This window comes from Aptenodytes patagonicus, chromosome 4 (assembly GCF_965638725.1).
Source record: "Aptenodytes patagonicus chromosome 4, bAptPat1.pri.cur, whole genome shotgun sequence".
Taxonomy (NCBI): Eukaryota; Metazoa; Chordata; class Aves; order Sphenisciformes; family Spheniscidae; genus Aptenodytes; species Aptenodytes patagonicus.
This window is the reverse complement of record NC_134952.1, coordinates 29,765,098-29,781,364: the sequence shown is the minus strand read 5'-3', so window position 1 is coordinate 29,781,364 and position 16,267 is coordinate 29,765,098. Positions and strand designations below refer to the sequence as shown.

The following is a 16,267-nucleotide window of genomic DNA, read 5'->3' as shown; positions in this document are numbered from 1 at the left end:
CTACTAGGAAAAGACAACCCTGATGATATAGAAGGATATCTTTTGTCAATGTCTGATCCCCGAACTGGATTAAGAAGTGTCTTTTCTGTCTGCCTTTTACCACTACATACACTGACATGCAATCTCGTTCTTTGTACCTTTCTCAAAAAACACGGGAGGATAAAGACCCTGGGTTACAGAGTCTGCACTTAACCTACTCTGTATTGCCTTGCACTGCATGGATGCTTGACATCACTTCTAACAGGTGCCCTGAATCCAAGACCACCTGTACTGAATGGACTGCCTGCCATTCTAACACACAACAATGCTGTACTCCTCTAGCTAGTTTAGTATGTCTAAATAATATTGACATTATCTTCATGCTTTAACTTTATATAACATCCTAATAAGCTTAAACTCCTTTGATACGTTCAAGAATAGTTATTGCTTTTACAACTACTTTGTTGTCTAAGAACAAACCGATGGTCTTAACATTAATAATGTTTTTCTTCTTAATATTTCAGTCTCATAGTCCTAACATAAAATTTGCTTAACTTTCCTATGATGCTTGCTGCTAGGAAAATGAAAAAGGTATTAAATTATCACAAGACCTCTGATTCATTCCTTTTTTCAGAGTTGTGCCTAGGCTGAAATTAGCATGAGTAGAAACTTATACCTTCCTGCTTCTTCACTGAGGCTTGCTAACAGATGCTATCAATCTAATTACTTTTAAGAAATGTATGAGACACAAATAATTCTTAAATCTCACAAATCCATTTTCTAACGGGGAAGATATTCTGCAAATCAATTTTTCTACAAATTCTTTTTTGTAGTGACAGGTGATGGTGTGAAAGGGCAGTGGGAAATTCCAGTTCAAATCTGAAGTCTACAACTTCAGTCTGACTCTAATACTAATTTCTAATTCTTCATGGCAGTACTTCAGGAAACCAAAGTAGTGTTTGTCTTTCCCTTTCTTAAAGCCTGATTTTGTCACCTGAAGCTTGATTTTCTTAGCTATTCTCCAAGTTTTTGTGAAGTGGCACTGCCAAAAATACAGTAAATTAGCTTTGAAGAAGATCTATAAGAAAAACAAAGATTATAATGCATTCACCAGAACTAATTTCAAAAAGGAGTACTATAAGTTAATATAATTATTTAATTCTTCTATTAACGTTGCATAGGGGTTCAGTGAAAATATCGCAGAGGGTAACATTTTCTATATGGTGAAGTGGAAGATTGAATGATAAATTGGAGTTTCATGCCACTGTGAAATCTGATCCAAAGCCATAAACTTCATCTGTTGGCCATTATGTCCTGTGTACATTATTTATTTGACTTACAATAACAAGAAAGTCTGCATATGAGGCTGATTGATAACATTGGTGTATTTAATAAGCTATTTCCAGTCACCATTGAGGGTACAGGTAAATTAGACTGTATGTTGCATAGAGCTCAAATAATGATGAAAAACATTCCTTTTTATCCTTTTTTTTTTTTTTTTAATAAATGTGATGTATTTTAAGCAGTGCTTTTCTTCAGAAATTCCCAATAGGAAATACTTCATTTTTCTCCTTCAGAAAATTAAAACTGTGAATATAGAAATTCTGTCCATATTTTAGCACACTGCAGAAACCCCCAGTTTTGTGGCTATGCAGATTTCTTTGATAAAGACTTATGATGATACTTGATTTTGATTTAGTAGTTCTCTTGTTTATTCTTAGAGAAAAATAGTGCACGTGAGATGTCAAAGTTGAGACTTCTTAATACCTTAGACCAGGAATTACAATGAATGGTAGCATATGGTATTTTTACTTTCTGTAAAGCTCTGCAAACTATTTTTCATAACTGTGGTGCTTTCCCAAATGACAACTCCCAATTGCTATATAATGTGGTAACGTTTAAAATACGAAAGCAATGTATTTCTAACAGCTTGTAGATATTTTTAATTCTTCAGCCTAAATTAATCTGAAAAAAATGAAGATAATTAAATGACAGTGGTTAAAGTTAGGTTAATTTAACTGATAGCGGTAACGCATTTTACATAGTATCAGTCTGTCTGTTTGGGAGGTAGAAGCATTGTGTCTGAAGCAACATTAACGGTAATTCTGTTCTGCCTGTTGCACAAAATTCGAGCTATTTTCCTGGCTGTTGGACAATTCTAATTCCACAGATGATCTGTTTCTCCAGTTTTTCACTGCACAACACATGAAATGTGTTGTGTGATGCATGATGCAACATCACAGAAAACTGTGCAAGTTCCAAGCATTGTCTGAAAGGCTTTGGACTAAGGGTGGCCGTTGCTCAAGTTATGCAATGTATGTTCTTAGCAGTTCTTACGTTTTCCTCTAGTGCAAAAAGAATGTTAGATATGAAGTAAACTTTTGTTTATAATGCTAAGAGCCTAATGGGAACTGTTTGTTCAAGTCTGAGGTTTCATGGTTTACAGCCAGAGGGGACTATCAGATCACCTGATATGACTGCCTGTTCATCTCAGGACAGATAATTTTGTTCAGAGACCTCTGACTGAATCTCAAATTTAAATACAGTAAAGCATATCTCTGGCAATTAGGTTTCCTGCTAACACAGGTAGAGAACAACAGCACTCGCCATCAGAGTCTCAGATCAGGGATTGGCTATATCCTGGTGCGTGCTGCAGAGGCTATGCTGCTGAAGATGGGCATACTGTGCAGGTTCAGAACATTATGTTAGAAGACTGTAGATTTGTCTTGATGTTTAGTTGAAGAAAACCATTTTCATATACTGTGAAGGCCACATTTTTTGTTGATGGAACGGTGATCATAAAACCATGGTCTGCTCAGATCTGAAATTTGACAAAACCAGAAGTTAGTGGATTTGTTCTGTTACTCTGTGGCAATGTAGTGGAATAGTTTGTCTTTCTTTCCTGCACTAGGATGAGAAAACAAATGTAATAATGATAAACTTCAGCAGCTTTTACCTAGCAGAGTACAGGGGAATTTTACCTGATCTGCTTGTTCTGGTCTAGCAGAATCAGCATAAAATCACAGCTGTAAGTTATACTTGTTTATAAAAATCTACAGTAAGCTCTGCTACCTCCTCCTGCTGCTGCTGCTCCCTTTCTTGGAGGCTGCACCACTGGTGGTCCACTGAAACAGGTAGCTCCTTTTCCTTCTTTCCTCTCCCATAGCATCTACTGTGTATGTATTTGTGGAAGGGAAAGGCCAATCTCTTGTTGCTGCCTGGCCTTTTGTCTTTCCTAATACTTTCTCTCTCTCTCTCTTTGGTACAAAGTTCTTTTAATAATATTTGCCAACGGAGCAGTCAAACTGCTGGACCAATAATCTTTTGTTCTCACATGAATTATGCTTTCTAATTTCTCTCTAACTATTTCTGCAACAGAAATAATGGAAGTTTAGTTTAATGTGTTATTTGCTTAAAAACATCACAGAAACAAAAAATTGAATACTTCTGTCCTACCCACATTAGAAATATGAACTTCTGAATTTAACCTGCTTTATTTTCTCCAAGAATAAAGATGGCCTTTAGTAAATCAAATTCCATGCTAAAGATTAAGTATTTGAACTCATTAATTCACTCTGGATTTCTAGACCTGCTCAACAGAATGCAAAATATGCTTGACCTACCTTGAATATATTCACATTGTCCATGGCTGCAGTATGTTCTATTAAATCTTTAGAGGATTTAGCAAAATAGGGAATTCTTCAGATTACATTTATTTTTTTAAGAATGGCAGCAAATAACTCTATCAAATAAAATTTACTGAAAATTACATTACAAGCTGTGGTAGATGTGGAAGACTGTTTTAGTAATTTTGAGCAACCATAAAACAATGGTAAAATATGTAGACTTTAATCAGTGTATTAGAGTTGTATTAGATTATATCTGATAGATTATGTCTCATCTTTCATGTACATATGTAGTTTAAAATATAATTATTTGGATAAGGCTTTTTTCCAAGAAATTTCAACCTAATAATTCCTTGCAAATTGTGACAGTTGCTTCAGATAGTCATTAGCATATGGTCACTTACCTCATATAACACTTTTTAGCTCCGTGATTGGATAATTTTATTTCTTTAAGTAAAAAGAGAATTGTTATTAGTGATTTAATATCTCCAACAACCTTGGAGCTGTCTGAATGTGCTCCTGGGCAACTGGCTCTAGGTGGCCCTGCTTGACCAAGAGGGGTTGGACCAGATGACCTCCAGAGGTCTCTTCCAAGCTCAACCATTCTCTGATTCTGTGATTGACTAAAAGAAATAGAAAGATACATGAATATTGCCAAACAAAGAAACGTTCTTATTCTAATGATTGATCACAATTTTTTTTTCAAACTATTTTATGTCACAGCTTGTACAAATGGCATTATAAAAACAATTTATTTTTTTTTCTTAGGGGCTTCCAAATCAAATTTACTCAGTTTAACACTAAACACATATTAAATCTGTCAGTCCTGAAAATTCATTCTGGAATCTGCAAGTTGAAGTGTTTCTTCTGGCTAATGTGTTATTACCAGTACAACTATGGGAACATTTCTTAGTGAAAAATAATTCTGTAAAGGACAATGTTGAACAAACACAACAGCGAATTTTGTTCAAATTCAGTGAATAGTCTCAGCAGGGGAAAAAAGGTTGAAAAGTCAAGTTATTTTGTTTCAACTTTTAAAAATTAAACACAATATTGTTTTGAAATAATTTTTTTTTCTCTGAAATATGTCCTTCATCTTTTTAAAATTAAAAGCTAATTAACCTTAAATGAAGGACTTTTTACATTTAATTTGAAGTTGAATTAAGACTTCCAGCTAAGAAAATCTGTATTTTATTTGAAGTTTTAAATTTAGATGGCCCAAAATGGTCCTTTTTAAATTTAGCTACAAAATCATACTTTATGAATCCTATAACTTACAGAGACTCAAATGACAGAGAAAAAGCATGCATGTAAAATTTTTTTCAGCATAATTACATGTTAAATCATTCTTGATAGTGTTGAGTAGTCTATCAGTTAGGACATAAGACTGAAGGTATTTTGAAACCTGGAAATAACACAGTGATTACCTACTTTCCACCAAAAATTTTAAGAACTATTTAATCATACATGTTTTAGTTTTCTGTCAATGCTGTGAATCTTTTTAATTTCCATTTTTTATGTCTCCATATGTTTTCGTGTTAAAATTTCAGATTTCTCTGATTTCAATGCTGTTAAAATCAAGGTTTTGATCTTTTACTCCATATTCTATGCCACAGCCATGGCTTAATAGAATTCTGCTCAAGACCAAGAAACATCTTAACCAGTAAGTAAGTACAGACAGGAAACAGATGCTGTTCCAGCTCTGAAATAGGCCTAATTTGTTTTATGTTAGTGCCCATACACACGTTATTCATCACCTTCTGGCATAACACAAGGCTTCCTTTTTCAAGCCTATTGTCACATGAGGCTTAAAACAATGGAATTATAGAAGCTGAACAAGAGGACTATTACTGTTAACTTTGAAGGGAGAAGGAATCCAGTTTATGGATTACGCTTTATTCTAAACTTGCAATTTAATACATTTGAGAGAGTTTGCCACAATGGAATAGGGAGAATGAGGTATTAAAACCATTGCTGTACAGAAGTATCCCAAATTATGTTACTTTTAATCATGAACAGAATATTAACTTCATAACCTAAAATTATGCCCTGCCTTTTATTTTGGTTTTTTTTTTTTCATTATGATTTAGTATTTAAGTCATAATGTTCCTTGTGTTTCACTATAAACTATACTATAGACTTTGACTGTTGTGCACAGTGATCAGCAGGTAGCAGGCTAGAATGCTTTGAAAACTATTTCTTTAATATTTCCATTGTACAACTTATGTAATGAAATTACCCTAAACATTACTTTTCCCCATTGCGAGCGCATTTATAATGTAGAAGACAGACTGGGTTTTATTGTTCTTTTTTAATTCTAAAAATCCCTCTCTTAAACACACATAAGGGAATCCATAGCTTGAAATTAAATGTATTAAAGGAATATTCTAATTTTTAAATTGAAATTTGAAAAATTAGTAAAATCTAAGTTAGAATTTCCCATTCAGGTAGACATAAGTGCTACTGCAAATTAAAATGTCTTGCCTTTCTGATTTTATGAGTGACTGATTTTGTAGAATCATTGAATAACTTTTTTTGAAATTATCTTAGATTAAAGGAAACTTAGATTAAAGAAATTAGATATGTTAGAATTATATGTGTCCTTTGTTCATTAGATCTAGCAGACATCTTTCTGTGAAGCAGCAAGACTAACTTGGCTGAGGCACAAGCAGTACAGTGATCCGAAACTGGAAGTGGAATTCTAGAGAGAGTGGAGAGGTAGTTCAAACTTACAAGAACTTGTATAGAACAACAGCATAAGTATCTGGAGAAAAAATCAGAAAAAACAGGGATATGAAACAAAAAAAAGCAAAGCAAACAAACAAAAAACCCAGAACAAAACCGCAAAGAAACCTCAGCAGAACTTACTATGTTTCTAAGATGGCAAGGACTTAAGAATTAGGGCTAGAGTAAGAAAATAAGAGTTTATACACTGCTCTTCAAAGTAGCTAGTTCTGCTGAAATTCATGCAGGAGCGTTTAAGATTTATGGTTATGGCAGATCTCCATTATGGCTGCCAATAATGGTAGCCAGTAGTTTTGAGAAGTTGTGGAGAATGGCTACATAAGGCTGAAAACTGTTAGGTATGCCATCTTTCATTAAAAAGGGAAAAAGAGGAAGATGCGGAGGTTTACAAACTAGTTGCCTAGCTTCAATTATCAACAAATAACTACAGAAGTATAAGGTCTTAATGACAGACAATATATTTATCAATAACAAATCATGTCAGATTCCCTTACTTTATTCCTTGAAAAGGCGGAGTCACTGTGGATAGGGAAGAAACAGTAGATGCGATATATTTCTAACTTTCACACTATGTGAAATGACTTTTGAAATAAGTAAGGAGATATGGACAAAGATGAAATGATACGAGACTGTTGATGATTCACTGTCAAACCATAAAGATGTATCGGTGGGGGGGCTAGACACATCCCAGTGTGTCTGGGATGATATTCAGTGTTGTCACGAGTCATTCAGGTGATGGAGTGGAGATCACGCTTAATATTTTCTCATTCAGCATCAAGCTGGGAGGATCTGAAAGCATTTTGGAGGACAGGATTAGAATTCAAAAATTTTTTGACAGACTGGAGAAATGGCCTGAATTAACCAGGAGTGTTTATGTGTAATCCCTCTGGTGTATTCAGCTTGTGTCAGATTTTGACTAGATGGGGAGAGTTCAGAATAGGTCAGCAGGAATGACGAGAGACCTAGAAAGCATGGTCTGTGAAGAAAGGTTGAAAACGCTGTGTGGTCAGTCAGGGGGAGAGAGGTATAGGAGCCTTCAAATATGTAAAAGGCTGCTGCAAAGAGGCAAGGAATAAAGTGTTCTCCATTTCCAGTGGAAATAAGGCAGAAGTAATGAGCTTAAATGACAGGCAGGAAGATTTAGAACAAACATTAGAAAAAAATTGCTAACTGTAAATCCTGGAATATATCACCTGGCAATGCTGAGGATTCTCCATCATTAGAGATTTTTACAAACAGGGCAGACAAAAATCTGTCAGAGAGAATTTAAATATAGTTGATCTTAATTTGGATTAGGGGACTGGATCAGATGGCCTCATAAGATTCCTTTTGGCTGAATTTTCTGATAGTTAACTGTTTAGTGAAAGAAAGCCTTGTGGAAGGATTTTTTTCACAGGTCCTAATCCCATTTCATTCTTGAAAACAGTGCAGAGCACCTAATGAAAATCTAGGTGAAAGACGTGCTTGTCTTTTACCACTAAACTTAGTATTTCTATCACTTTAAATGTAGAGCGGAAAAAAAAATCATAAAAAATTGCTGTTTGTTGTGCGTCTATTGTAAATTTACTTAACTATGGCACTTTTGATGTGGTCTTGGTGAAGTCCATAGACTGAGACTACAGGCACCCTAAAGTGTATTCATTGAGTGTTATGTTTGAGTGGTTTGATCTCAGAAGCTTCAGCATAGTTCTTTTGGATATAAAGTTTTACTGCAGATATTTAATATGAGACACATGAGACAGTCAGTTAAATTTTTGTGATCTATTCAGTAATAGATGCTTAGAACCCCATGGGTTTTAAAATAATATTTCAGTACTCAAATGGTTCCATCCAAATACATGAGATGTTATAAAGTCCTGGGGATTCCAGTAGGATTTGTAAGTTATCTTGGAAGCCTGGTGGAGGATCTGGTCCAAAGATTACCACTCAAAAGGTATGCATTATTGTTACCATGGTATGAATGTCTTATGTTTGCAGATACCACTAACAAACTTAAGTGATGTAGATATTTCAGTGACTGTACTGTAATGTTAAAAGATGCTCTTATGTGTGAAACATCTGTTCTAGTAACTGTTAGCCTTTTTTAAGATTAAGCTCTTCAGCATAGGTACTGGTTGCTACAGTGTATTTCTGCTGTGCCACAGAACCATAAAATCCCCATTGTAACAGACATCTGGAGAACATCTAGTCCATCTCCCACTTGAAGCAGGACTATCGCCAAAACGAGATCAGCTCAACCACTGCTCTGTTTAGCCAAGTCTTGAAAACCTTGGTGGACTGATATTCCACAGTCTGTTCCAGGGCTGCTCCACCTTCCTAGTGAAAAAGTATTTCCTTTCATCCACTATGAATCTCCAAAGCTGCAACTCTAGGCCGTTTCCTCTTGTTTTACAATGCAGCACTATTGAGGAAAGTTTGATTCCATCACCTTTTAACTCCTCTTCAAGTAGTTGTAGGTTGCTGTTGAATTGTTCCTTAGCTGCTTCTTCACAAGAGTAAACAAGTCCAATTCCCTCAACTTCTCCTTGTGCGTCAGTGCCATAGGCCCCTAGAAAATTTGAAAGCCATCTGCGTGTCCCTGTCCAGTTTCTGAATATCCTCTTAAACTGAGGGGCCTCAAAACTGCACATTGTGTTCCAGGTATATACAGTTTCAGTCAACAAATACAGTTTCAATTTTGCTTATTGTTGCAATATGGGTAATAATTAAAAGCATTAGTCTAAAATCAACACCAAGTTTCTGAACAAAGTTGTTCTGTTATATGCAAACCAAAGGGGGGGAAAAAAAAAAGAAAACTGCAAAGAAGTGAAAAAGCCTTCTGAAAGTGTTTCATAAAAAAGGCTCTTTATTTGGGTTGCCTGAAATCTTGAAAGATGTTACATATGGCCACACACATGACTTTTGTGCAGATTGACTTAATTTAGGTCAACTTCGGCAGGCCACTAAAATAAAAAATTGACAAGAGAGCTAATTTTGAAGTCGAAGATGTAGACTGATGTCTTAAAGTAATTGGCAGCTATAGGCTTGTTGTTGGAGTATGTAAGAAACTCAGTAAAGCAAAATATTCTTATGAAGAAATTATACACCATGAGTTGACACAGCTCTGTCCATTGAAAGATCCTTCTTCCCTTTTCTTTAGAGTGTGTCCACAGAAGAAATTGTGTGCTACAGCTCCAAGAGGGGCCAAGTAGAATCTGCTGCCTGCTGTGTTTCTGGAGCACAGGATGGGTCTGGCTAAAATGAGTCCCCATTGCTCTACCTCCCTCCTTCTCTCTGAGTGCTTTACAGTCCCGTGTGTAATGTATACTCCTGGCATAGCAGCCTCTCCCTGGACGCTGAAAGTCTCAGACCCAGAAGCTCACACGAGCCCGAGGCCTTACTCCTCCTCTAACATTTTTAGCTCGAGTCCTTACTCCTCCTCTAACATTTTTAGCTCATGTTCTGTCATTCTCTGGCAATTCCCCATATGCTCTGGTCTTTACACAAATGCTAACATTGTTTCCAGCTTTCTTCAGCTAGAAATGAGGCTCTTAGGTCCCCTTTATTCTGGCTATTTCTAATTAAAATAGATGAAAGGAGACAAGGGGTGGCCCTTGCCTATCTGAAAGAAAACCTTGTATAAACATCATCAAGGGGGGAATGCTCTATAAATGTTTATAGAAGGCATTCTAAAGACATAAATTAGGGCATACTGGTTTTGAGTGTATTATATCAAGCTGTGACCACCAAGGAAAAAGGCCATAGCCATAATTTTACTAAGTATAATACCTTATATTAATAATTATAAAGTTTCATACAGGCTTAAGTGTCTTGTAGGTTGTTGCCCTGGCTTAGAAGTACGTATCTGCTTAATGATAATTATAGCATCACAATCTGTAATTCAGAACTGCAGGTTTCAGCAAAATAATCTGGTGTTAGGGATAATACAGATTTGGAGGCATCAGATGGCATGATATTTGCACCTTTTTGCACATTTTTGAGTTATATATTTTATAGATCAGGCACTGTTTACAGCTACATAAAATATCACTGTACACAGTTATGAAATGGTAAACAATTGTTCACAGAAGATCATAAGGCAGAATATCATCTTAAGAAAAAAAGTTTGTGTATGTTTGGTGGGAAAAAGAGTGGGAAATAAGCAAATGATGGAAAGCAAGAGAGGAGAGTTTTATGTGTTTTCTACAAGCAGGCACTAAGGAAGAAAGCTCTTTTTGCAGCAAACAGCTTTCTCTAAATGAGGAATAACACAGTGTTTAAAAATGCTTGTTATTATCTGCCTGCACATTCTGGGTAGTAGATCATGGAATGATATTTGCTTAATATGCCCAGAGAAAGTTCTGAAAAATAAGTCATGTAACAGGCAGGATCCAGGGCTGTGACCTCCGAGCCTAGTTAATTCTGCCAGCCCTGTTGAAAACATTTCCATATGGTTGCATTGACAACTTTACCATAAAACAGAATTCTTTCTTTGATCTTTGTTAATTTATGCAATCAAGTGAGTAAAGGGTGCTGCACTTTTGAAAATATTTAAGAAATATAGTTAATACTGAAAATTGGACTTAAACTGATAACCTGGCTGGCATTACTAGGTACTGCCATGAGAGACTGGGTTCAGAGGCAAGTTTTAGGGCACATCACAGTTTTTCTGAACTTTTCTCATTCTCTTTTCCATGAACTAGGATTTAGAATTTGGCCATTGACCAGTGTGCAGGAGAGTAGTCATTGAAAGTCCTTGTCATTGACAGGGATTGATGGCTAATCATGGATGGTTCAGTGCTGGAAAGTTGCATGACTTGTAAAGCCATTTAAAAAATACACTCTTTTTTCCATTTAGCAATTGAGATTTATTAGAACAGCAATTTCTTCAGTGGCTTGAGTCTATCAGGCAATAACTAAACTGAGGAAGTGGATATATGAAATTATCTCCTGGTGAACCAGTCTAACTTACTTTCATATTCCTGTTAATTTGCTGCAGAAGGACAGGTTTGACATCGTCACCCGTGATTTGTTCTGTTTCGCAAAGCAGACAGCTTGGACTTAGAGATACTGTCAAGTATTATTAACAAGACCCAGACTGCTCTTTACTGTTCAATTGTAATGGATTTCCAAAGATAGGAATGTAAGAAAATATTTTTTCTTTTACCTCTTCTACATATGAAGATGTATTTTTTTTTTATTTTTGGAGGCAAGAAACTGTAGAAACAGTATGTCAATGTATGCACTACAGTAAATGCCACCAGAAGGCTCTTGCTGCTCCCGATTCCAATTCTGGTTCTTGTCAGAAAATACAACATAAGTGACAGTAATATGTTAGCTGGCCTGACTTCTTGGGGTGATTTCATTCCCCTAACTATGATTCTGCCACACGTGGCTTTGACATAACATTCAGCTGTATATCTTTGGAGTAAACAGGAGGCATTAGGGCCTCTTGACCTTCATAATTGTAACACCGAAACCTACTGGAAGGTCTATGAGTGTCTTTCATTTGTTTCAGAGGACCATCCAAAACAGAAATTGTAATAGTGAATGAGGAAATGCAGCATCAAAAATGGCTGAATCTGCACTCAGACTGGAAGAATAAAAATGCATCCACTTTACACGCACTTTTAGTGAATGGGTAAGTAACAGGTAAATGAGATTTATTTCACTGCTGTGTGTAGTCGCTTATCAATGGAGGATGGCAAATTTCCTTTGGTAAGCTCTTTTTTTTCCAAGGTATCTGTGTATAAATCCCAGCACATACTCATGTGAGTTGTTAAGATACAGTCTATAACAATTTTAGTGTCTACTACAACTGTAGTCTCTTTTGAGTCCACCTTGTGAATCCTCAGGGGCCCATTCTGCTAGACTAGGAGTATTTGAGTGACATAGAGGTGATGCCCTTGAAGCACCTGGAACAGACAGCTTCATTAAATCCCTGCTGACCAAGAAAGTCCAGTAAGTACTATATAGCAAAACCTGCAGCAACATCTTACCATCCTCTGCAGCCCGTGTAGTTTGGATTCATACATTTGGAGTGACCACAGCTGCTTCAGCAGAAGCTATATCCACTTACAGTAGGTTTCCTTAGCAGCTCCTCTGGCTTCAGACAGTGGTATATTCCTTTTAATTAACTCAACTAAACAGGTAGTTGGTATCTCATGGTTGAGACATTCAAAGTGTGACTATGAGACTGAAGAGCCAATAAACTTAAACATCCAGGACAAAACTGGGAGAGCCACCTAATCCGCATCTGCAACTGCATTCTTCAAAAAGCAAATTCATTGTTTCCCTGTTCTCCTTCAAATGCCTAGATTTCAGAACATCCTTCTTCCATAGAAAATCCTTCTGTTTCACAAGGGGAGACTGTCTTGGCTAAATGCAGAGGTACAACATGTGTGAAGACATAAATCTGAGGAATACACCTACTTTTCTTTTGCTTGGCTCCATTATTTTCTGTAGTGAAACTTTTCTGTAATGGCAGAATACTAAAAAGATTGTGTCTGCAAGTGCCTACTTTTGCTTTTCTACATCTCAGCTTTGTACTAGTTCTGTTTTCCAGTAGTATTTTCCCTATTCATTTAAGTTCATCTTTATTTCTTCATCTAGAAGAAGGGCTATTACAGGATGGTGCCTGATACTTGAAAATTTTCTTTTTAACTCTTTTCTTTTCCTTTCTCACTGTCTCTTTCCACTAGCCTAATGGTATCTAAATGCTTTTCTTCAGAGTAATACAAGAATAAACACCTTGGGTTGCAACCAGATGCAGGGGCAGGTCCACAATCATATTCTGTTCAGTCACTGAAGTGCAAAGCAGAAATTTCAAGGTACTTTCCCATGTTTGAAAGTGGTCTGCTAGGAAGTAAGTGTGAAGGGATGGATTTGAAGCCTCTGAGTTACAAGATCTAGTAGCAAAAGATCTAGTTTCGCTCGAAGTACAAGTTAAAGGAGAGAAAACATCAGTAATGAAGATTATTGCTAAAGCTGTTACAGAGATGAAAGTAATATGTAGGAACAGATGTTCCAGTCTCCCCGAATCCAGAAAATGGGTAACAAGAAGTGAGAAGATAAGAGGCCTTATCTGCATGAAGAGTGAGGCTGTTTTTTGTTTGACTGTGTCATGCATCCTGTCTAGATGGCTCTCACTGGCTGTGCATGTGCTGCAGATCAGATGCATCGTATACTGATCTCCAAGTCATCCCACTGGAGGACCTGCAGGCCTGCCTCACTTCTTATGTGCCAGGCTTGCTTTCTAGTGTAAAGCAAATTGTACCGGGGACAATATGCGTTTAGTCTCTTCCCAACACGAAGCAAGACAAGCCCAGGAGCTGGGAAGTGCTCCTGAGCCCTGCAGTCTAGGTGTATTCATCTGGATCAGCTTCAGCATGTAAAATGTCTGTGCTGTGGACTATGTTGTATGTTTAAAGGAGCTGTCAGGCTCCTGGACTATTGGGAATTTGAGCAAGAACCAACAAATGCACCACTAGTTTCATAAAGTTCTGATAAGAGGGAATGGCACAGTGCAGGCTATGCACACATGAAAAGCTTAAAGTTTTCTCTTTTAGAGCTGGCTATTTGATAAGTCAAAGAAACGAGTGTGAAACACGAGTGTGGCTGGTCTCAGCTATATTCTGTATATTTTTTTTATGGAGCGCAAATGCTCCTCAAAATTGTGCACAAAATTTTCTTTCCTGAAACTGGTCATCTATCTCTAGAAACAGAATTTTATGGTCTGTGTTTTCAGGAACAGAAAGTAGACTGATTTGCACAGTATATGAATGGGGCATATGCAGTGTAAGGGACAGAGGTTGGGTCAAATCACAGATTAAAGCTAATCTGGTGAGCTTGCTGGCACTCTGTTTTTGTGCCCCCATTAGTATCTATGACTTAAAATCACATGCAGCCTCTTTTTAGGTGGTTGCAATTTTAAAGATACTGCCTACCTACTGAGATTATAGCCTGCAAAGAATTAGCTGGGGAACAGCTAATCTGTGTATCCAGTCTAATTTAGCTCTGCATCTGCCTCAGAAAAGCACGTACATGGTAGGAATGAAAAAGTGGTGGAAATAAAAAGGCAGTCAGCTAGTTGAGCAACAACGCTCGCTGTTTTAACAAGGATCTCCCTTCCTTTGACAAAGAATCACTTCTTTCCTCTCTCATCTGAAAATTTTCAACAGAAATGATAATTTTTTGTTGTTTTAATACTTACTTTTGCGAACTTCCTGGATTTTTTCAAAACCCCAAACTTTTAGGGCATGAAAGATCATCTGTTATCAAAGGTATTTCAAAGAAAATTCTATCCTTCAGCTGTAAGGAAGAGGAGAATGGCAATCTCTGTTCTTTCAGGTGCCATAAGTTAAGACTTGACAGACTGTACATCCCAGCTGACCTCAGAGCTGGATCAGTGCCCAGAGACCGAGGTAGTCTGCAAAATATGTAGCACCCACTCAGGAAATGTATTGTAAAGCTGAACTAATATTTTGAATTATCTCCAGGCAGACGCTGGAAACCATGGATGATCTGGCATAAGAAGTTCCTTGTGTTTCTTTTTACAGTTTGGGGGAATTTTTAACAGCTGGTTCACAACGAGTACAATACCTGTGCTGATTTGCAAATTACCAAAAATTACATCAATTAATTGAGATTTCCACCATGTTCTTGTTTCAATATTTAGACAGATGTGTCGAAGCAGAAGCAAAGTGGCTCTCTTTTGCACTAAAGAAGGTAAGAGAGAAATGCATATAAAACAAAGATGTTTTTCAAGATGTGTTAAATTAACAAATGCAGATGTTTAATGCGGATTCATTCTGAAATTTGACTAGACTTCTGCAACATCCAGTTTTGCATTGTTTTTTTTCCTCCTACTCTATTCAGTTTCATCAGCTTTTCTTATTTTTTGACTACGAGGCTGTGTATTGCAGTAGCCCAGTCCTGCTCCCACTAAATGAATTTTGTCAGCAGTCAGGTTCCAAAAATTAATTTGATAAAACTTCCTGCTGAAAATATCCTTTACCACCAGAGTGGTTAGCAGGCTGTCTGCCTGGGAGTTGAAGCTGTGATCTGTTTAGTTGTGAGGCTCAAGGGGACAGAAGAACCTGAAATAGAAAGCTACCTACCAAGCTTATAGGCACAGCAGATTGTGCAAGTTTAAGTGGTTTGAAAATGCAGAAATTCTTCATCTTCAGTGAAATCATGTTCTACAGACAAGGAGAGCTGAAGAACACTTAAATTATGAATTAGCTTGACACAAGGAAAATTAATCACAAAGCATGACCTAAATTTGGGAAACTAATCAAAACATTTACTACTCTTATCAGAAAAAAACAGTAGCTCATAGGAGCCTGTCAAAGGTGTTTGCTTATGACATATGTTGCTTTAAGTACACTTAAACCCCTTGCCCTCTGAAGTCACATGAACACAGTAAGAATTACAAGTTACAAATAACCATTGCTCCGATTTATTTCTTCACCACTGAATTCCCACGGGTCTATGCAATGGCAGCATATCCTCCCTTGGGAGGCTGATTACAGAAACTGGTGGTGTTCTTTTGTTCTCTAAATCAGACTGAGTATAAACAGGATAAATAATGTCTGCCATCTTACAAATCCAGAATATAAAGTGAAACAAAAGTGAAGGGCTATTTCAGAAAAAGTAACTGTCTGGCAGATGGAAATCTGGTATAACTTCCAGTGGAAGTGGCTTATAAAATAGAATGGACAGAGTACTGGAATGTCTTCAAATCTTCAAATATTCTCCCTTAGCCATTTCCACAGGCAAAGCAAGCTTGGTGTGGTGTAGCTGAATAAACTGTGTGACATTCACCACATACCTGGTTTAAGAAAAGCCTCATTATTGCTGAGCAGATTTTCCAGAAGCAGTTCTTCTGGATAGTATAAACATGTTGCTAGCTGACAGAAAGACAAGGACGTAAACCC

The 16,267-nt window shown here is 36.8% G+C and overlaps 1 protein-coding gene across 1 annotated transcript in view; it reads left to right on the top strand.

The window, feature by feature from the left end:
- Nucleotides 1-16,267, top strand: part of CORIN (corin, serine peptidase) — a 166,568-nt gene that overhangs the window by 141,501 nt on the left and 8,800 nt on the right. The window contains exons 17-18 of the mRNA XM_076336202.1: nt 11,848-11,970; nt 15,007-15,056. Of these exons, the coding sequence (XP_076192317.1) occupies nt 11,848-11,970; nt 15,007-15,056 (173 nt within the window). The remainder of the gene's footprint in view (nt 1-11,847; nt 11,971-15,006; nt 15,057-16,267) is intronic.